A 24596-nucleotide genomic window follows, 5' to 3' on the forward strand; every position below is an offset into this window, starting at 1 on the left:
CTGTATGACCAAAATATCCAACTATGACCCCCTCTAAGTCCGGCAGTTCATGACCGATAGAGCTGAAAATTTGTGTCAATCCTACTATCCAATAGTACTAACCATGGTGCAAATTTCATTCAAATCGATTTTTTGAGTTGGGTCACTTGACACGAAATCGCCCATTTGACTTGTTTACTTATTTCCAATTAACCAATATGCATAATTCTTAATATGAAAAGATCTTTAAAAGATTCGTCATTTTCTACACACTAGTCAACAAACCGATGGGCGTTAAGCCTCAAAACAAAGAAAAATTGTTTGAAACTGGTATTCAATCATTCGAATATTAAAGCATAATTTTTAAGGAGATGAAAAATTTATACCAAGAGACCCCCGGGGGTCTCTAGTCTACCGGTACTATAAACTGTTGATTATCAAATGTATCCTCAGCTTTTCCTTGGACTGATTTGACATGTGGTCGAACCAGAGAACCACATAATCTAGTACCACGGGAACTGTTAGCCCACAGGGCAGAGTTTCGTACTTTGTCTTGTTCCGGTTATTGGAGAGGCACAGGGGCGGTGGTGAGTCGTATAATCAGCTCACCCTGTGGTTGAAAAAGTTCCACCGTGAAATAAAGCCAACATGGCAGGAATTCACGTAAAACACTTCGATTTCTTGACACCAAGAGAAAGTACCACAAAACATTCTAAAGCCACATTCAAGTTTAAATGTTTAAATTCTAAGCATACAAACTTATAAAATGTTTATCTGTCACATACAAATATTGGCTTCAAAAAGCAATATGTCATGCCATAGGGCCTATTCATAAAAGGAAACCTGGAAAGCAGAACTGAAGCAAATAATTTGAATTATTAAAATCATTAAAAATACATAGATACGTAAAAACATTCTAACTTATTGTTTTAAAAATAAAGTTCTTCAACTTTCTAGCTTTTGTTAGCCATTTTTCTACTAAAGGTATGGCAGTAGCTTGTATCGTAAAATGCTTCAAGTATATATACATATTCAATATTTGCGTTTTTTTGTTGACTAGTGTTATTTATTACAATAAGATAAAACAAACAAAATAAATACAAGGTTCAGTATAAATTTAAAATATTATATTATTATTTCTTTCTTTTATTTTTAATAAATATTTTTTTGTTTTTTCTTAGTCATAAAATTTCTTTATTATTAATTTGCACTTAAGTTTACTAATTATTTACTTAACATTACTAAATACGTATTAGTTCATTAGTTAATTAAATAGTTAATCCCCTCCAATAAATTAACTTTTATTTAAACTGCACCATATATTAGTAAATTGTTTAACAATTTTGTAGTTAGTTGAACTAATTAATTAAATGTAATATACAAGAATTAACAAACAAAAATCTATAAATATATATGAATTTCTATTTACAGATTCTTTTATAACTAGACTTGAAAAATGTTTAAGTTTTACATGTGTAAAAATAATATACATTTTTTGCATTTTTTTCTCTTGCATATATTAACAATTAAGCACAATAGTTAATTTATTATGTGGTTACAGTGTTGGGCATACTAGGTGTTAATGAAAACATTTCTACATTAAAAAGTTTTAATGTCGATCCGATTTTCGGTTTCCCCATGTGACATTTTTAATTTAACTGAGGTACTACGATACAGTTCATGATTTCAGCTATAAAATTTTCGGTTATAATCTGTTTTGACGATATGTGTTTCTATCATCTATAAACTTTATGGACTGACTATCTTTATTGAAGATAACTTTCACTTTTTCTGAATTCTTAAATAATAAATTCTATAATATATGTATTAGTATCATCCAATGCTGTAATAACAATATAGGTCAAATAAATTAGGTTTTTATTTATTGTGTAATGTAATTTATTAAATAATTACTATTGTGCTTAAGGCAAAATCTACAATTAAAACATACAAATTAACTATCTAAAATATCCCAAGCAGAACAAATAAATTTATTTTTTAAGTTATGCATAATTAAAATACTAAATAAGTTTATAAAATAGTTACTAATTTTTCAAAATTTTTTCTAAATACACACACGCCAAAATGAAAACCAATCAATAAATTAAAAAAAAAACAAATTTATAAAAATGCTATGAAATAAGGTGTTGTACTATTCTCATCGGCGGTATATTTCGCGGAGGCTGGCGCCGAAGTATCATTCTTCAAATCAATACCTGATGCATTTTGGTGGGCCGTGGTTACCATGACCACAGTGGGATATGGTGATATGAGGTATAAAAAAAGAAAATTTTAAATATAAAATTTCTATGTATTTTAAATTTAAACTAAACCCAATTATTTGTACACAATTGATCAAAAACCAAAAAAAAAAACAAAGAAAAACGGTCCGTTTCTCAATAATTCTTATTTTTTATTGTCTATTAAATATATTATATATAAGTTAATAAATAATTTAAATTAACCCCGCTATTATTACAACTATTCCAACTTTTTCTACTGCCCTACCACAGCATAAAATACTAATTTTACTACTACATACTAATTTTTAAGTACAATTTGTAAATGGTGTAAAAATGATAATAAATGATTTGCTCTCTCTCTCTCTCTTAATCACTGTCAGCATATTTTGAATGTTTGTGTAATGTGAATGTGAGAATTAAATGAAATTTTGAAAAAGTGCGTGGAATCAAATTAATAAATAATATTACTATTGAATCAATGTGAAAATAAAAGAATAACATTTTAACTAATTACTTCTTTTCTATCATAAGAAAGAGTTTGGAGTTTCGATTCAGATTTCACATATAATGTCAATTTTATGTCGTTTTCATTAGTAATGAATCGGTTTTCTAGATATCTTTCCTATGATTTCTACTTTATCTATCCCGTGTTACTTTTCTATTTCTATACACAATATGTAAAAAATGAATATAATTATAAATATATACTATTATGTATTCAATTTTAATAAAAATAAATATTTATTCATTATATCAATGTTGTCTACATTGTGGTGGTGTTGTTTGTAAAAAAGTGGCCTTTTAAAACTCAATTGTTTTTTGTTAAATTTTTTATTACTTCTTGAGGTCTACTCAAAAATTGTAAAAATTCGTCAATGTTGTCCGTGTATTTTTATTTGTTTAATTATTTTTGTTTTTTCTTTCAAAAAATAATTTAATTAAGCATGTGTTTATTTTTTCTTAATTTAAATTGTTTTTTTTAATTTCTTTTTATTTCTAATAACAAAAGATGCTAAAATATCACCATATTTCGTTAACAGGTCCTTTAAATTGAAATGAAATTTCCAGTCAACTGATAGAAATTTCTAATTTGCATACAACACAGCCTACACTTGAAAAAATTAGTATTAAGACGCCTCTTAAGAAAAAAGTATAAAATATTGAAAATAATAAAGGTTTTTCTGCTTGGGAAATTTTAACTAAAATTGTAAATTTTAAATCCATCAAATTTTATGCAGGAGTTTTTTTAAATAATTTTATATATTTAAAAAAAAAAACTTCTTTTTTAGGTAATTTTATTGCAACACACTCAAGACACTTCAAAACAAATAAACTATTATCACTCAATTATTAAGCTTAATATTTGCAAATAAAATCAAACAACACTAACAAATATTACTACCAGTCAACTCCTTAGATTTGCCAGCCTTCAAATCATGTAACCCCATCCCCATCCTTGTAATCCTACCAAATAATCCACGAAGCATTGAAAAAAGCAGGCGAAAACAAAAAGTTATTCATTGAAATCTTTTTAAACTCCATTAATAAAAAAAAAAAACAATAAACAAATAGACCAAACCAAACGTTCTATATACAAACATTTGAAATTTTCTAGGCGTTGTACTCTTCTCATCGGCGGTTTATTTTGCGGAAGCTGGAAGCGAAAATTCCTTCTTCAAGTCCATACCCGATGCATTTTGGTGGGCTGTCGTTACCATGACAACCGTTGGATATGGTGACATGACGTATGCAAAAACTTTAATTTTACTATAGATTTTCGATTTTCTTTCTCTTTCTATCTTTCTATTACTTTCTTACTTTGTTTATGTTTTTGTTTTGTCTTAATACTTTGTTTTTATGTTTTTTTATTTATGAGTTTGTTTGATTTCTCTATCTATTTTTCTCACTCTGAGTTTGTGAATTTTGTTTTCTTTTAATTCGAAGCAAATGCTCAAAAGAAACTGACACTTAAGCATATTTGAGCATTTTATCGAAATTTAATTAAAATATTTTTAATTTTTTTTTCTTTATATTAATCTTTACTAAAGTTGCTGTATTTTATCGTAAATGTTGAACGCGTTATCATATTTAATATCTTTAATTTCAAGTCTCATCGCTTAAATAAATTACGATAAAGATACAGCAATATTATTTATGGTCTTCATGAAATCTTGCATTTTTAATCAAAAATCTAAAGTTTAAACTGCCTAGATAGAAACACTCGTCTGTTATGGCAAGCTTTCGTGAATACTACTATTGTATTTTTAAATATTCTATCATCATCTTTCATATGATTTGCACTTGAAGTCGTACAGAATCAAAAATAAAAGAGTCATCCTTTTTATGTATAAAACAATCAAGCGACATTAAAATTCATTGATACGATTTCATTCTTAAAACAATGTTTATTACTTTATACATCAAACACCATGGCTTTTTTTTTCTACTCCCCAATATTTCGACACTATACATATTAAAAATCATAAATATTTATAATTTTCAAAGCACATTTTACAAAAGAAGAGCCTTTTTATAAAGAGCACTTAAATTTCTTTTTCCAAAAAAAAAATCGTTTTTCTTTTTCATTTTAGCCAAAACTTTTAATTTGCTTTACTTTTAACATAAAATTGAATGCGTGGAAATTTTTGAAGAGATTTTAATTTTTACTCCAATTTTGTTTTATGTTGGATTAATTTATTTTAAAATGCTGCTTAAGCTTGTTGCATGTTTTGCATTTTTTATTTGAATACTTGTGTTTCTTTTGATTTTTGTTCAATTTTAAATTTTTTAAAAATTGGCCAAAATATGTATTTGTTACATAATTTAGCATGTTCTTTAATTATTTTCTTAGAAAGAAAATAACAATTGGATTCATTAAAATTTTTTGTTAAATGTCATGTGTGCATTATACACTAATCAAAAACAAAAAACATTCAATCGAAACGTCTGTTACCATATCTCTATCTGTCATTTGTTTCCTTTTATTCTTTCTCTCTTTCGCTCTCAGTTATGTTTTCCCTTCATATTTTGTTTAATCAACATTTTTGCACCTACATACATACATACATAATTAAATACATGCATAAATTATCTTCATGTCGTTTATCATTCAGAGACTAAATAGTTTGTAGAAAATCTAGAAAATTTTCAATTTTACATTTTCAGTAATTTTTGCCCATTTTCCTAGTATTTGATATATTTTATTGTGGTTCATGATGAACAAAATACGAATGAATATATGCAAATATACAAACATACCTACATACATATATTATTATTAATATTTTACAACATATTTGTAGAACTGACAACGATTATTATAATTAAATTAAGAAATTACTTCGAATGTTAACATTGTGTTAATACACTAAATGCGGTATGAACCGTATTTTGCTTCAAATAACATCAGAACTCAGGTTGAATATGTGAAGTTATTAGGACAACCTGTATATAAATTGGTGACCGGGAAGCATTAAACCGTTATGACATCAGTCATATCACATTTAATTTTGTTTTGCTCTCATAGTTAGGATAACTTTTTATATGACATCTCAATAGAGCTTAGTTTAAAAGGACAAATATTAGACTAGCTTGACTTATCGATTTTAGATTTTTATAACTTATTATTATACTAATATATCACTACGCTTAACAGCTAGATTCTCTAACAATTAACAACTAACAATTGAACATAAAGTTGCCAGCAGACTGATTGAAAAATAAGTTTTACTTTCATAGTGTAGTTTAAGTTTAAAAATCTAAAACTGCGTGATCCTTTAGATATTAATAAAAGTAACTTAGTACATAGAACTGATATTTTTTAGAATCTAATAGACCAATGGACTTTAATTGCAAAAAGTTTACAAATATGCAAAAAAAAAACATTTGAAAGTTGATTATCATATTACTGCCGCTTGTGATATATTTTTAATGATCATATTGAACAATAAATAGAATTTAATTTTGATTTAATAAAACATACTTTTTTTTAACAATCTCTCAGCAACTGCACCCATTTTACTACACTCGCCCTTTTTATACTTATTATTCACTCACCTTTTTCCCTTAAAACCTGATCGCTGCCTTTCGCTCTCTTAAAATCTCCCTCCCCCTCTTTCTATATATTTATATAATAAGAAGTATATTAATGACTATTATAACATTTACTACTGCTACTGTTAATATATTGTACAAATACATTTTATATAAATTATTTATTATTGAAATTTATGTATTTCTTTCCTATTAATTATTATGTATGTGTAAATCATTTTTTATCTACATACTTACACGCCCATTTTCTCCTATATGTCTTATTATGTATCCTTATTAATTTTATTTTATAATAACAATTAACATACATAGAAATCAAAAAAAAAAAAAACAAAAACATAAAAAGATCGAAATTTTACTCCATAATTTATTATATTTGTATTTTCATTTGTTTATTTTTTTATCGTTCGTTCGTTCGTTTATATACATCGTACGTACTCTCTCTCCATACCAAAAAAATCAAAAAAAAAATATAATATGCCAAATAAACAATATATAAAAAATTCCTTAAACTCTTATTAACCAAATACCAAAAAAAAAACTTTACAAAACCAAAAATATAACGAATTTGAATTTGATAAATGACCCCACATCTAACTTCCCCATTGAATGAATATACAAAAATACAAAATTGAAATTGAACTAAAATCTGAAAACGTGAAACGATATTACGAATATGTACTTGTGAATGACGCTACGTAGGCCGGTCGGAGTTTGGGGTAAAATTGTGGGATCACTGTGTGCCATTGCTGGTGTCTTGACAATCGCTCTACCGGTACCGGTTATTGTCAGTAATTTCAATTATTTCTATCACCGTGAAACGGATCAAGAGGAGATGCAGAGCCAAAACTTCAATCATGTTACTAGTTGTCCATATTTACCTGGTACATTAGGTAAGTCGGCTTTTCATTGCTTTATTCTATTGTTATTCTCTTTATTATTTAGACATGCTATTTATTACACATTATTATTAAGTCAAAACATGCTTAACACACACATACACTCTCTATATCTCCTCTATCTATAGAAATAATCTCAGATTTACAGTTAACTACTAATAATATTTATAAAGTATCAACATAAATATATTAAATATTAAACATTTTTTTATAAACAGGCTTATTATAAGTAGATTTTATAGTAGAATTGAATTTGTTTTCTTTTAATACTAGCACACAGTCATATTAACGTAATATCTCTTGATCCCCCCCTCCCCCAACTTAATACTTTTCCTCCTACAATTAACAAAAATATGAAAATTAATAATTTTAAATTATGTTATGAATTATGAAATTTGTAATAATTATTATTAAGCTTGTTTTGGTAAATTCACTAGCTTAATTTATTTCTTTTTTTCTTTTCTATTCCCATATTTACACAACATAATAATTAAAAATAATAATAAAAAAAAAAAAACAAAAAATATTAAAATTCGATTGATACATAATAAAACATTCACTCTACCTACCATCACATTGTAATGAAATAAAAACGAGTAGGTCAACATTTAAAGAAATCATCGTTATCTGAGTCCTCATCGGATATGATGGATTTAGATGATGGTGTCGAATCAACGCCAGGAATGACTGACATGCATCCTGGTCGTTCATTGGCTCCATTTTTAGGAGCCACCACTCATCATTCACATTTAACTCCAACAGCAACAACTACTGCTACCACAACCCTGCCAGCACCGCCTCAGCAACAACAGCAAACGCCGCCAGATAAGCAACTACAACAGCAGCAGCAACAAGTTCAACAGCAGCAACAGCAACAAATCCAGTTGCAAAATGGCTACACACAATCTGCCATCAGTGTTACTAGCGGTGGTAACATTCAAACTCATAGACATAATAATGCTTTGGCTGTTAGTATCGAGACCGACGTTTGACTACTGGGTAAGTGTCTGTCATTCAAATTCTATTCACTATGATTTTTTGGAATTTTTTTAATTTATTTTTTTTTTGTACTTACTTTTCGTAATCAATAAAATCTCTTATCCTGTCGAGAAATAAAGTTGTGCCTTAATTATGTATGTAACTTGTTTGTTCCTATACATCCCTTTACATAAATGAATAAATAATTGCAGTTTTATTAATGTTTCTTTCTGCCTTTTTATTAATATGGTATTTAAACATAAAATATTTTTTGGTTTCAAACATGAACTCTTTTTTTCAACTCCCTAAACTTAAACGAAAGTATTCCATGTATCGAAAATATTTTAAATTGATTGTGTTTTGAAGTTTCAAATGACTTTTATATAAGTTATTTTTCACATAACTTATATAAGAGATTTTTAATGCAAAATTTCGAATAGCTTAATAAAAATAAACCTAGATTTCTAACTTGACATACAAAATATGAATCTAAGTGAGGCAATGAATTTAATAGCTATTAAGAATTACGTTTGATTTATTTTGCGAATCTAATTCTGTAAAAGAATTTAATAAATCTTAAACTGTTTTAAATATATGATACAAACTACCAACTGCAGCAGTATAAGAGATTATGAATATGTACTTTTTAAGTAAAAAAATGTTTTTAAATTCCCACATTGTTTTGAATTTGAGCTATATAAAAATTTAGCTTTTATTTTCTTTTGCATTTCCAACAATTGTATTGAAAACAATTTTGAAACCATGAAAATACCAAAAAAAATCTAAATCTAACAATATTTAGTAAAAAAGACGTTACGTGCTATATTTTGGCCTTGTACAATACGTTGGATGCCAGAAACGACTACCAAAGCTGTTTAAAATTTAATTTTAAGTAGTAATTTAATTAATTTAACAAAAAAATTAACAAAAAACAACAAAAAAATTAAATAAAATATAAAAAACATCGAAAAAAAATCTTAAAAAAAATAACTAGCAAATAAACACATGAAAACCTGAAATAGGTAAAAATTTATAAAAAAAAAGAAAACAAAAATAAATTTAAAGAAAAAAACAAAACGTGCCGTTCATGAAGAAAATTTTAAAAATCGCAACCATATGAAAAATAATGAGGAAACAACTATCAAGAAAAACGCTACTAAATATGTATCTAGGAAATTATAGGAAAACGATATTTATGAAAATCCTTATGACAATTAAAATTGTAGTAGAAAACAGGAAGAAAACAAACAAAAACAAATGGCAAAAAATAAACCATTGCAACGATAATAATAATTTATAGACAAAAACAAACCATTAAACAAATATATGTATAATTAAAATCCATGAAACTAGCAGTGGCTTAGAGAATGCCTCCTACAAAAACAAAAAAAAAACAAAAACAAAGAAGCAAAAGTACATACAATGATAAAGATGTTTATGATCAGATTTAGAACATACTACATACATATACTAATAATAACTTAGAATATAGCTGACTTGAAAAAACAAGCAAAATGATGATAACTAGAAAAAGGACAGCTGCAAAATAGTGTATAGAAAGTTAATAGCAATAGAAATCAACCAGAAAAACAAACACAATTACATTTTAATAATAATTACACATTACACAACATTACAATAAAATACAATATATTACGCATACAACAAAAATCATAAATATGTATTAAAAGCCTTTATAAATACTCAGCAATTCTTGGAAGTAATGATTTTATCGAACATTTACAGCTGCCCTTAGCTTGACCAAGGTGGGATTCAAGTGATTCTACTCGGCTTGTAATTGTACTTCATTTCTATTACAAATAGACACTTTGTAGATTAAACAACCACTTTCTACGTTATCATAAAAAATATTAATCCAAAGCCCTACCAAAAAAGTTCATTAAAATGATTTCTAGAACATGACTTCAGAAGCAGTAAATAGGAATCGAGAAAATCATATGCCTCCTAGAATGTAGTTAAATTATTCGATATTTTTTCGATTTATTTTATCATCATTGCAATTGTTAATATTTTATTATTTTAAAGCGTTTTAAATTAACTGTAACTTCCCCTAACGTCTAACCATCTGGATGGCTGTAATTCGTCTTTCGTCACGGATGTACTCTTATTAACGAGGGTGAAGATAATCGTTACTTTAGTATCTCCTTTGTAAGCGAGAGATTGGACACCATAGACACTTTTCGTAATCTCTGGGATGACAATTGACTTCCTCGTAGGACAAGCATATGTTACAATAGCTAGTCACTTGGGCAGTCGGTGGTAGAACTGGTGGAATCATGCAAATTAAAATTAATTTTTATTCATTGTAAGTTGCATTTACCGAATTTCGAAAAAATATCAAGGTTTAACAGAATTACAAAAAGTGAATATACTCTCCACGTGATCTAGTGCAGTTTGTATGTCTTATTAATATACCCAACAAATCAGGAGTTTTCCCAAAAAACAGATTTTTAATTTTTGTCTCTAATGTCTTTAGTCCGATTTTTAATTAACGATTTATTTCAATCGAATTAAAATCGGCAGTGATATTTATTTATTTAACCATTACAATACAATAACCTTATCTACCGAGCAGGGTGACGATACCCAGAGTCTCTGCTGAGAATCGCACACACAATCAACTAATCTTCGGGGGCTCCTGACAGTTATATGTTTTTTCTAAAAATACAGAATATACTGCAAATAGAAAAAATAGAAAAGCACTTGGTCAAATTGTTAGTCATTTTTTCTGTCACTCAGTGTAATTTTCACGGTTGATTGAGATATCTTTGTCCGTCTGGTTGTCCATGTAAACCTTGTGCGCAAGGTATAGGACGCAATTTTCAAGACATTTTGATGAAATTTGGACTATACATGGTTCTATACATGGTTCTCGATCTAGTTGAAATCGGACCATTATTTCAGCTTGTTCCAATACAACTGGATATTTATCTAAATGTTATTCTTAAAAGGCTCTAATGCATATTTAATACATATTCACACTCTTTCATAAATCATTCATAACACGTTTGCTATATCCGAAAATGGTCTTGTATTATTGTATTTGCAAAACATACACTAACAAAAACTAACATACATGCAATCTAAATACACAAGACTTTGAATAGCGCTACTCACATACATATCGCTCATTTACTACAAGACTAGCATAATCCAAAAAAGTACGTTTCGAAAAAAAACGGCTTTGGATGTTTTATGATATTTGACAACTAAATTTAAATAAAATTTTTACTAATCAAATATTCGTAAAAACACGAACTATACCTTACACTCGCTTTAAAGTGCACAAATCGGTTTCGAATCACTTTCTGAGTTGATTATACCATGTCCATCTGTGTGTCCATGTAAACCTTGTGCTCATGCTATTGATAATATTTGGTACATACTTTTCTTTTGACACAACGACGAAAATGGTCGAAATCGGTTTACTATTTCGCGTAGGCCCCAAACAATCGTACCCTCCAAATACTGCTTTTGAGCTTATAATTATGTTAAATGATCTAGTAATTGGCAAAACTTACATTTATACACATAAGTCTAAATGACACTACCGATTTTCGTAATGATCGGTCCTCATTTCCTTAGCCCCCATACAAAATCCCCATCAGAAAATGACTTGAAGGTAAAAATTCACTTGTAAATACTATTATCACGATGAAATTCTGCATTTATAAGGATGAGCCCATATTTACCCTTGCCCCCCATATAACCCCTCTTTCAGAAAATCTCAACAAATTTGTAAATTATTTCTGAATTAAAGTAAAAAACGATATAAAGGCTTCATTATTAAAAAATGGTCCACAATTTTAACATAGTCACTGATGTAGTCATATGGTCGGCCATGCCCGGCTATGCATTCCTGCTAGTTTTAACTTTAAAAACAAAAAATCCCTCAACACCAAAACTAGTATATAGTTTTGCAAATTTTTACATACCACTTTAGTGGAGAGGGTATATTGAGTTTGTGCTGATGTTTGTAAAGCCCCCTTAAAGTATACCAATTGGATTAGAATCGTTTACTGAGTTGATTAAGCCATCACCGTCCGTCTGTCTGACTCTCCATGTAAAGCTTGTGCGTAAGGTACAAGTTGCAAATTTTCAAAATTATTGGATGAAATTGGGCACATACGCTTTTCTCACCTGGCTCCCATACAACAGGACCCCCCGCAAAGAGCTTTTGAGCTCTTAATTATGTTAAATATAATTGTATCTCGATAAAAAGCGGCACAACAAAGTTTTCTACAAGTCTTGATGACCCCGCCAAATTTCTTAAAGATCGGCCCTTCCATACAAAATTCCCTTCAGAAAATGACTTGAATGTCCAAAATTCACTTATAAAAACTAATATCGGGCCACGACTAATTAACTTTCTTACTTGTTTATTATTCAATTCAAAAATACTCGAGTTTTCAATTATGGCAATCTGGAAGTAAATGAGCGATATATTTATTTTAGTTTTTGACATAATAAAACAGCAATAAACATAATTGAAAGACTTTTTTAGCTTTAATATTTTTGATTTTCTAATAATAAAAATAAACTTACAACTAAATACATAAGTAGCTTTTAAAAAGTTTTGAAAAAAATCGTAAAAAGGACACCATAATTAGATCCATTTTACTGAAACTTTTTTGCGTAATAAGACAGTTTAAGTTAATTTTGATTAAAAAGACAATGGATTTTATTTTCGATATTCTGTAAAATTGTAAAGCAAAAATAAAACAATATACATGAATATTTTTTGGCTATAAATTAGTTTTCTCCATAAGTATACAACTGAACATTGTTGTATTCGTAGATCGGTCCGTTAATTAGTTTAAATTTGTTTTGTTGGTAATATGAGAGATCATATCAAAGTCCAAGAAAGTTTTAGAGGAATCACTCATATATGGAAATCGCCGATTTCTATAGTTTTTTTATAAAGCCAAAAATCACTACTAGTTGATCTTTTTAGCATTTTTTCTATAAATAGTTTTATATTACATTTTCAAATTTCCTAGTTTCTCCTGACCAGTGTATGAAACAAATGATTAAATCCATTAAAATTGATTCAGTGAATAAAAGTATTTAAATTAATGTATGTTTGTATAGTGTACATAGAAATACTGCCGTCAATAAACTTAAATATTCAACTTAAAAAATAATACATTTAAACTAATAAATTCTAATACATATTATTATTAACTGTTTATTGTAATTTTTGTGTAAAATTGAAAAATTTTCATCAAATCAATATTAGTAAAACTACAGCAAACTATGAAAAACAAAGAAACAAACTCACATTTAATATTGCAAAAATCAAATCATGCATTTAATAGTTTTTTCTTTAACAATAAAAGCAATTACATTTGAAATAAAATATGGCTTGTAAATAGAAATAAAAAATTAAAATTTATTTCAACGATCAAAACTTTTGCTTAATTTCTTAACCACTAATCCAGAAGAAATATTACATTTAAATACATATTTTTTTTAATGATCCTTAACAATAAATGAAACTAAATGCAACTAAAAACTATCTAATAAATACAAACAAATTCCCCATCTAATTTTTTGCTTAAAAAGTCCCCCCGATTTAAACTGATCAAATAAAGTACAAATCTTCAGAAAAAATACAAATGTAAAAAATATAAACAAATACAACAACAACAATTAATACAATGTAAAATAAATAAATTTAAAAACCAACAAACTTAAATAGCAAAGCTCTTATGATTTTTTTTAAACAGAACATACTTAACAAAATAACAATAAGGAAAGATTCAACAATTATTTAGAAATCATGAAACAAAATTAAAAAAATAAATGCAAAAATATTTACTTATGTATATTACATACATACATACATACATATATATAAAACTATTAAAGTGTCCCGAGAAACAGCTTTTCTTAAGAATCGCATGTAGGAATAGTTCTCAGTCGAACTCAGTCGAAATGAGAAACTGCCAAATAGTTGTCAAAATTTTCCTAATTTATAACTACAAAATTATTCGGCATTTTGTTTGGCCATTTAAATATTTTTTAGTTCATATTTTACCCTCATTATGCACTAAAAGTTATTCGATGGACAAAAAGTCCACTCAATAAATTTAGAAATTTTTCTTAGACAATATATACAAAGATCAGGGTTTGCAGGTAGGGATCTGAGGATCATTTAAAAAAATTGTTTCAAATTTCCCATATTCTGTGCATGCACCGTTTGAGAGGTGAGCCTGCATTAGATTAACAAGAAAGATGTTTCTCATTAGAAGTTTTCGAAAAACGTGGAGTTTGCTTAAATGGTTTTTATTTTCTTTATTAGTGTCTTAAACTTACTGGTGTAAAATTCTGGTAACATCGGATAACGAGAACCCATTCCGGAAATCGTTTGAAAAATGTAAAACTGGCTAAAAATTAGGGGTCCCATTAACCAATTTTACTAAAATTTTACACATGTAAGTTGTAGACTCTTATTAACAATATAAATAAAGTCTATGTAATTTATGGACACCTCTAATGTACATACATATGCATGTATGTATGTATTTTCATCATTCGATACAAGTTTAACTTATGTTGTCTTTTTTTCTTCTTTTTCGAAAATTTTTCTATATGAAGTATTTATAATCTATATTTTAATATTTCTTCAAAAAGATTTGGGTGATGATTTTTATCATTTGTTTTTTTTTTTTTTTTTGCATTTAAATTTTTAAAAGAAAACTAATATTGACTGATATGCAATATAGACATTTAATTTGCATAAATTGAAATATCAAAACATTTACTGTAAATAAAAAAAAATACAATTAAATATTTAAAAAAGCTTAGAAAACCGTCCACGCTCACAAATTTTAAATAAAACGATTTAAAAGATTTATGTTTATGTTGCTTAAACCGTAAAGGAAAAAACAAAATGATCTTAAAAAATTAATAAAATGTAAGATTTATTTAACAATGTACAGATTTTCTAATTTCATAAATAATACGAAGTTTATCATTATATTTCTATTCTAAAGTTCCCAGATGTTTTTATTATAAAGACAAATCTCCAAAAATTTAATAAAATTTTAATTTTTCTAGTTATATTTTTAGTAAATGATAAATCCTTTTAAACCGTAATCTAGGAATCCGAATCTTATAATATTTTAATTTCCAGATTAAATTTATTTGTAGATCAACCAACTTCATTATTAATTGGCTTTTAATCTTCCACTCAAAAACCCGCCCTTAATTTATAGATAGACATAAAAAAACGAGATTTAATATATTTTCATGTGGTATCGATTTTAATTGAAATTTTTAATGTAACTTTAACTTTTTTTCTATATTTGATAAATTATTTTTGATTGTTGCAATTCTATATTGTCCATTGATAACTTTAATTAGCTGCCGTCGGTAATAACTTCGATCGGCTTCGGCCTCTGCGGCAGATGGGATCGTTGTTAAATGTGAGAGAATTACATTACTACATGAAAGGATCTATGCCAAATTTGTGGCCAATAACTCCTTGCTCAGTAATTTCCCACTAAACACGCATATCAAAAAGTATTGATAGAAAATTAAAATTTTGTTGTCTTTCGATGCTTCTTATTTGCTTTAAATAAATCTTGCATTTTTTTTTATTGTGTGATATATATATATATATTAATGAACATATTAGCGAATATATATTTGCGAACAAATTTAAAAATTAACACCCAAATCTATTCCAATATTTTTGCATTTTTCTTCTCTTAATTCTAGTTTTTCAAAATTATTCAATTAAATGTTTGCTCCTCATTTGGTCTCATGAAAGGCATAAACGTTTTTTTTTTTTTTTTTGTACAAAATAAAGTCCTCATAAATAAAAAAAATATTTAAGAAATAAATATTATGAAAAAATTCTAAAATTAAATCAAATTTAATTTAAATTTAAGCATAATTACAACCAAAACAAAATAAAAATTATTATAATTGAACAAAGAAAACACCAAACTACATAAACTAAAATTGTATTATTATTTAAATTTAATTTAAAATAATTTAAAATCTAATTATTAATAATCTAGTAATTTATGTAAAAAAAAAGTAAAAAAATTAAAAAAAAAAAACTTTAAATTAATACATTTTAGTATTATAATGTTACACAAAAATAAAAATACCAGAAATCCTTAAATATGAAAAATATTTAATACGTTTGGAGCTGAGGTTTTAATTCAAAAAATGTTATCTGGTACAGAATGAGTTTCTCTGCTATATGAACACACCCAAGTGTACCGCTCAAACTTTAAACTCTAGTATTCTATTCAATTGGGTTTCCAATTTAATGTTATTAAGCATATTTTTATATATAATAAAGTTTAATTTCGATTCCAATCGCTAGAATATACAGAGTGTTTTGCCAAACCATGATTCTAATCAATATTAATACTATCTTGTGTAAATGGCTTTGAATCATTATACATACATATATGTATATTAGGATGGCCCCGTTTGTATGGAGGAAAAATAAGGTGTCAATGTTCCCAACCAAAATTAAAGTTTAATTGATTATAAGATAGCGTTTCTCAAAATTTTTGTCCTGGAGTCAATATTTAGCGAGCTGGTCAAAGGTCATTTTTTTGAGGTTTTTATGATTTTTTTCATATTTCTTCCAAAGGAAAGATATAAAATTTTGGTCCTTAAGAGACGCTTTCAAAGGCATATCAGAAATTTTTTTTACAGTAAAAGTAATCGAAATTTTCGAATTTTTCATAAAATTTTCAGATTTTTAACATTATAACATAGAGGAATTTAATATAATTCGTTGAAATTAATACACAATAATCCTCAATTAAATCTACCGAAATGGTTTTTTCGGTTTTTCAAAATTCAATTTAGATCAAATTTTATTTAAGTATATCGAAGCCTGTGTAGGCTACCAAAACATTGCGAAATAATGTAACAATAACATGGAAACCGTTAATTACAAAGCAAGCACAGCAAATAAGTAGATGTTTGGGATAAATTGTGTTAATATTTTAGTTAAACTGAAAAATTTGATTGATAAAGTGTTATTATATACCATTTTAAAGCTAATGAAATTACACATGATGTACATATTAGGTACATATTAAGTACGTTGGATAAATATAGCTAGCAGAAAACCTGGGACAAAATAGAGTTTAAAATATTAAAATAAAATTCAAAATATAACTAATTTCGAAAAACAGAAAAAACAATTTCAGTGAAATTGTATGAGGTTTATAATGTAAAAATTTCAATAAATTACATTATATAATTCTATGTAAAAATTTGAAAAAACTTAAAAATTTTCCGAAAAATTACAACATTTGTAATAATTTTTAATAAATTTGTGAAAAAATCTTAAAAACTTTAAAAAATAACCTTTTTATCCTATGACCCAGCTCGCCAAATATTGCCATCAGGAAAAAAATTTTGAGAAATGATATCTTAGAATGAAAAAAATTTTCATTTTCAGTGGGAACATCAGCAACTTCCAGTTTGGGGCCACCCTACTACACCAAAAATATGTATGGGCTATTTCATATCAAGTGACCCAACTCTAAAAATAGATTTTGATGAAATTTGCACTAAGGTTAGTACTATTAGATTTTCAGTTCTATCCGTCCAGAACTGCCGGACTTTGAGGGGGTCAAAATTGGATATTTTGGATACATGGTTTAATTCAAATGAGTGTAACTTTTCATCTATTGGTCCTAGCAAAAATTGTCCAAAGGAGTTCAGTTATCTATTTGTCATAGTTTCCAAAAAACTTTTTTTTTAATTTTTTAAACAATTTTTTTTTAATATTTTCAAAATAGGTCCTTTTTTTGCTCAGAAGAGAGCTTATGCAATTTCCTTCAAGGGCTTTATAGTCCTATAATAGGATGCGAGTGGGATATCTATCAAAAAAAAGATATTTTTTAACTCAAGAATAAGATTTTTTCCAATATTTGGCACTTAATTTTCCCCTATTTCTTCAAAATGGACGTTTTTGTTGTTTTTTTTTTGAAAGAAAGCTTAGACCATTCCCTTTAAGAGCTTATTTAGTGAGATGCAAGGTGCATATGTAAATAAAAAATAATAAGAGATAGTTGATAATTCTTTCTCTCACACACAAAATCAAAAGTTGAACCGGTACTAAGATGAAACATGGCTGCAACATATTTTTCGAGCGCACTTCTCTCCTGTGCCTTTAACTAATGTTTATTTAACTTTTTTTAAAACAATTAATCAATCATAACTCCGATTTACCAATTTAATTTCCGATTTTTAAACGAAAAACTCGGCTTGTTTAAATAACTTTAAATCTATTGAATCCCAAGAAGTCTCTAAGGGAATAAAAGAACTTCACTATAATTTTAAGGATTTCAAAATTAGAATATTAAAAATAAATAAATATGAATGTGTTTTTTGAGAGTTTGGAATAAATGTGTTCAAAAAATCCAATGTTATTATATGTTTAAATATAATGTTATTAATTTAAAATAAACTAAAAATGTATTTGAGTATTTAATACAATAAAATCCAGTGTTAAACAAACTTGTAAATAATGAGATAATTGTAAATTTAAAAAAAACACAGAAACTACTTAAGTTTATAAACTAAGTATATATAAGAAAAAAAATAAAAATAATTTATAAAATTTAATTAACATTTTTTTTTTTAATTCTAAACATTTTTGATTTGATTAATTTAATTTTTAACTTAATTTATTTAACAACAAAGTTGTGTCTGAATTACATTTTAAATGATTTCTCTTGTTGTTTTTTGTCAACAATAACCAAAAATTTAACTGCCCCTTGAAATTTGTGTCGGATATGTCTAATTTTTAAATTTTAAAATCGATTTTTAGGTTTTGTATTTTTTCAGAAAGCTTATAAAAGTTTTCAACTATTCAATTATAATAGCATTTGGTCAAAAACTATTGGGGTTCAAATTCAGTCGATTACAATTAAAAATTTTTTAAATTCATTCAGAAAGGTTGGCCTTTTCTCTTATATTAAAATGTCTTAAAACAAGATCAAATTCTATTGAAATATAAATAGAAATTGCTTGATTGGAACTGCACTTGTATCAACATAATTTTTGATGAATACTGCTATGATTCAAGCAATAGTTGAAAATCGGAGAACACACGATTTTTGGCTCATAAACGCATTCTATACATAATTTACATATGGATCATTTCGTGTCAAGTGAACCAACTTTAAAAATCGATGTATTCTGATGAAATTTGCACTAAGGTTAGTGCTTTTGGATAGTAGGCCAGACACAAATTTTCCGGTCCAGAACTGCCGGACTTAGAGGCAGTCAAAGTTGGACATTTTGGTCAAACAGGGTTTTAATGAAATGAGTGTAACTTTTCACCTATTGGTCCTAGCAATAATTGTCCAAAGGAGTTTAGATAGCTATTTCTTCATTGATATCCCACTCGCATCTCATAATAGGCCCATTTTAAAAAATAAAAAATTATAAAAAAAAAAAATTTAAAAATAAAAAATTATAAAAAAAACAATTTTTAAAAATTAAAAAATTTTGTTTTGAAAACAATGAAGAAATAGCTATCTAAACACCTTTAGACAATTTTTGCTAGGACGAATAGGTAAATTCACTTCAATAAAAACCTGTATGACCAAAATGTCCAACTTTTACCCCCTCTAAGTCCAGGCAGTTCTGGACCGATAGCGCTGAAAATTTGTTTATAGCCTACTATTCAGTAGTACTAACCTTGGTGCAAATTTCTTCAAAATCGTTTTTTTGAGTTGGGTCACTTGATACGAAATTGCCCATATATTTTATGAATTTTGGTTTATCACAACTTTAATGAATTACCATATTATTTATCATTTCTATTCCGTCCGATTTAGATAAAGATATAAAAATTAGAAGCTCTAAATTCTTATAATTTCAAGTGATTGTCTCTAGAAATAATGATTCTATAAACCCAATACGAGTATTCAAACTATTAAAAATATATTGATTTTGTAATTTCTAAATTTTGCCAAATCAACGATCCAGAGCCTAAAGGCTAGGAATTATATGATGAAATTTTTCACAAATATTTCCTTTCAGTAAGACTTGTTTTGTATTTATTAATAAATTACAACATTTAAACAAACATTAAAAAAATGTTCTACGTATGGACGCTAAAATCCAATTCTCTGTTTAACTGGTATACAATTTGAAATATATGTTTGGAAATTTTATTTTTTTATCGATAATTTAATGTTAAACCTAATTATTTTTCTATACCATTTTAAGTTTATTTTTATTAAGTAAATGCTAAAGTATTTTTATTTTTAGCTTATAATTTAACGTTTAGTTTTCACTTTTGATATTTAGACATTTAGGTAATAAAATGAAACGCTTATCTTACAAATTTAGTAAATGAATGTAGTTTAGTTTTTGAATATTTTTATTAAAATTAAATGGAAAACAAACAAAAAAAAGTAAATAGTATGCCATTTTTTAAATTAAATTGTAATGTAAATAATATATATATATTTATATATATAATTAAAACTTAATAATGTAAAAATGTATATAGAAAGTAAAATCAACAGTTTAGATTTTTTGTTTTGTTTTTCGCATTTGTAATTTTTTACTTCATTTTATGATGTAGAACATTTAAAAATCAAATTATAAATAATCCTAAAATTTTTTTTCTAAACTTTTAGTAAATTACAAAAATTAAAAAAACAAAAAGTCGTAAATAACCAATTTTCTTGCTTTAAACAAACACAAAAAATGTCCTTTAGCAATTTTCAAAAATAACAAAAAAAAGAATAAAAATAAATAAAAAATGATAATATTAAAAAATAAGAAGCAAACATATCGTTGAACATAATAATTTTATAGAATTAAAAATTTAAAAAATCTCTACTTTAAAAATCATTTGATTCTAACACTCAAAGTAATTATTGCCCAATTAATATTATTATTAATATTATTTTTAATATATTTTGTTAAAGTTTTTGTTGCTGTTTTTTGGGCAACATTATTAAGTGATTGATATGTTTGAAATACAATATTAAACATTATTAAATTTAAAACAAAATACAGTCTTTTTGCTTAAATATTCAATAAACAATTTAACTAAATACAATCGTTTCAAGTTTTCCAATAAACACTTTAATAAAGAAATACTAAATAAATATTTTTTTTACTAAAGAAAAAATATTCGCTTTAACTTTTGACACAAATAAAAGAATATCTAAAATTTCTTTAAAAAAAAGATATAAAGACTGGAAAATAGTGTAAAAGTAAATTAAACATTAAAAAAATATATATATATAAAATAATTATTGAAAATAATGAAAAAAAATAATAAAGTAAAACATGTATATTTTTGTTTAATATATAATTTAATTAATTATTAGTTAGCCAAAAATGTTTATATGAATTTTGTATTCTTTAAAACTATTATAGAAAAGAATTCTTAATTTTATTGCCATTTAAACATTAAACAAAAAAGAAAACAAAACAGCATTAAATTGAATAAAACAAAAAGGTATTTTCTAAATAAAAAAAGCCAGAAATACTTTAACAATTTCAAATTCAAATTTTCCCATAAATAAATAATAACTAACAGCAACATTGCAATTTTATCATTAAATTAAATAATGTTTAATTACTATTATTATTTAAAAGAAATAAAACAAAACTAAATTCAAAGAAAACAAATAATAATATTAATTAATTATGCCTCAAATAAAATTCCCCTTAAACATTAATAACTAAAAGATGAAAAATAAATAAAATTGTTGTTAAGATTAAAAAAAAAACAAAAACAAAATAGAAAATGTTTTATAATCGTTATTAATAAATAAAAAGCAAATAAAAAATAAAACAAATAACTCAAATAAACAAAATCCAGGATATTAATTTCAATAAACAGCAACAACAACAAAATGAAAAAGAAAATCTTAAACTAAACTTAAAACGCTGCGTATCTGAAATCCCTTAAAATAATTCTAATTTAACAAAAGTAACAACAACAAAATTTTATTAATTATTTAGTCAAGTGCAAAAGAAAATAAATAAATTTAATTAAATGATAAACAAACAGTGGTAAACCAAAACCGAACAAAACATCTTTATAAAACTAACTAATTAATAAAAAAGAGAAAATTAAATGAAGAAAAATAAGTGATTAATATAAAAACAAAATAAAACAAAATCCAATTATTAAAAAATTAGTTTATTATGGATATTTTTCATTTTTAAATTTATATTTTTCCATTTTTACTAAACATAAAAACAATTTGATATTTCAACTACTTTTTAGTTTATTAAAGGTTAAGAATCGAAGATCCTTTCAACTGTCGTTTTCAGAATCCAGATACATGTCTAAAATACTCAAGTTTTGAAGTTTGAAAACCAAATGGCAAATAAATTTCAAGAAGAATATTGTTTTGAAAGAGTTACAATCACAATTCCTTATTTGAAATAAGTAATTGCGGGTCTTTAATGGTAGATCGCAGACTAAACCAAGATCTCGATTGGGATTACTCTGTGATAATCTTTAACTTAAAAATTTTCAGATTATCTAAAACCAAACTGGTTTTCTTTTTAAGACATTTACGGTCAGTTAACGGAAACGATTTTTACACCATAATGTCATATTGGTTTAAGCATAACGCCGATATAATGATAGTAACTTCCAACATCCAGTAATACTTTAAAAAACAAATCATTTACAGTCCTAAAATAATACTGATCGATAAAATTTAAAAAAAAAATAACAAGAACTTTTTTACATTTTCTTAGTTATATCTATAAAAATATGCTAACCTCAATAATAAAAAAATTACTTATTTCATATGATTCGAAAAGAACTATATAATGCGCAGTGAGGCATAATCAACATTTTTGGTAATATATCTGGCATTTCGAAACCGCTAGCCCGATCGGCACAAAATTGCATAGGTTTAAACTGGAATTTAAATTTTGAAAATAGACCCTTGCAACTTTGTTTACATTTTCAGTCTGAAACGCGATCATCTAGTGCAGTTCATAGCATGGAAATAATTTGAATATTTATTTTTATATCCAAAATCCTTACGATATTTTAAAGTAAGATCAGCAAAAGTTAGCAATGGTCTGGTACACATATGATATAAACCTTACCCCAGGAAGAGTATTCGGTTAGAGCTTTCTTTCAATCCGATACGGTCTTCGATTTAACTTTATCATTTGATATCGCCCTGATTTCCTTCTGGCTGTCGGTAAATATGTTAAGCCCTGTGAGCGCCATATTTATTCTAATCCAATTTACGCATTCTCTTATTGCTCGGACTTCTGCCTGTGTTGTGATTAGGTAAACGGTGGTATATTTTTATTTATGAGTCTTCTATGTAGAACCCGAGGCCTACTTTGTCCCTCAATTTAGAGCCATCCGTGTAGCAACGGATTCATACTGGTATTCTATCTGGGATCAGTTCTATCTGGCCACTTCAACTAAATTTATGAGACATTCTGCTGTAAGTGCCGTCTCATATCTTATATATGTTTTAGTAGGTGGAACCTAACCTTCAGAACCTTAGTTGACGTAGTACTCATGGCACCGCTTATACCCAAGCATCATGTACGCCGAAATCCCTGTAATAATATTAAATTTTTTGTCCTAAGAAGTTCAATAGATTATTGAAGCTTAAGTTGGATAAGTGTCATAGTAGGACCCATTTCATGCCTATGGTTCTCTTACATAGCGTCCAGCACCGATGTGCTGATCGTATCCTCTTCGTGGTGTCTTCATTTTAATTTCCGGTCAAGGATTATACCTAAGTACTTAACTACTTAGGTGTAATCCTAAGTAGTATCTACTTTCCCAGGAAACAAGGTTTAGTATACTTAGACATTTCTGTCATTCTTGTGAGAAGACAGATTTCCGTCCCGACAGATTTGAGACCTCTCGGTTGGGCCCAGCTTCAATGCCGTATTGAGATCCTCTTCAGCTTTTCTACACAAGTAATTTGAATCCTTTCCCCTTAGAAGTTCTACGACATCGTCTGCATAGTACACAGGACTAAGTTCGGCGTTTTCCACCGATCGTCACTTTACATAAGTCTGGTATATTATTATATACTATCCGCTCCAAGGATTTAAGTAGAATGGGCGTAGAGCTTATCGGTCGATAGGACTAAGGTGTCGCATAACTAGGCTTAATTGCTAGTATATGTAAATTTTAAGCATGCGGTGATGTACGGAAACCAGTCCCACCTCCATCTCCAAAGGTGCAGGGAAAGTACCATCCGGTCCTTATAGAGACCAAAGCTCTTGATTGCTTCCATACCCATGTCAGTTGTAATAACTGTCTCTGCGTTAGCCTCCTCTTCCCCAAATATAGGTTCATCTATGGTAACCGATATACATACCATGTGGGAAATGACAGTATATTAATAAAATATTGTCAACAAGTCGATCTTTTCCCAGGAAAAAGGTTTTTAAGCTCATT

General features: G+C 26.8%; 1 protein-coding gene across 8 annotated transcripts in view; it reads left to right on the plus strand.

Moving 5' to 3' along the window:
* The window catches only part of LOC119605483 (potassium voltage-gated channel protein Shaker), a 122070-nt gene that overhangs the window by 96866 nt on the left and 608 nt on the right, over positions 1-24596 (plus strand). For 4 of the 8 annotated variants that reach the window (XM_037958623.1, XM_037958618.1, XM_037958617.1 and 1 more), the window contains 4 exons: positions 3838-3967; positions 6978-7168; positions 7775-8173; positions 8955-9578. In XM_037958623.1, coding sequence (XP_037814551.1) covers positions 3838-3967; positions 6978-7168; positions 7775-8166 — 713 coding nt within the window. In that variant the 3' untranslated portion in view covers positions 8167-8173; positions 8955-9578. Of the gene's footprint in view, positions 1-3837; positions 3968-6977; positions 7169-7774; positions 8174-8292; positions 9579-24596 lie in introns of those variants that run through there. The other 4 variants (XM_037958624.1, XM_037958625.1, XM_037958620.1 and 1 more) reach the window with 3 other exon arrangements.

The sequence above is a fragment of the Lucilia sericata genome, unplaced genomic scaffold (assembly GCF_015586225.1).
Source record: "Lucilia sericata isolate MDLA Ls3-8-SP2 unplaced genomic scaffold, ASM1558622v1 Contig000490F_arrow, whole genome shotgun sequence".
In the NCBI taxonomy this organism is placed as follows: Eukaryota; Metazoa; Arthropoda; class Insecta; order Diptera; family Calliphoridae; genus Lucilia; species Lucilia sericata.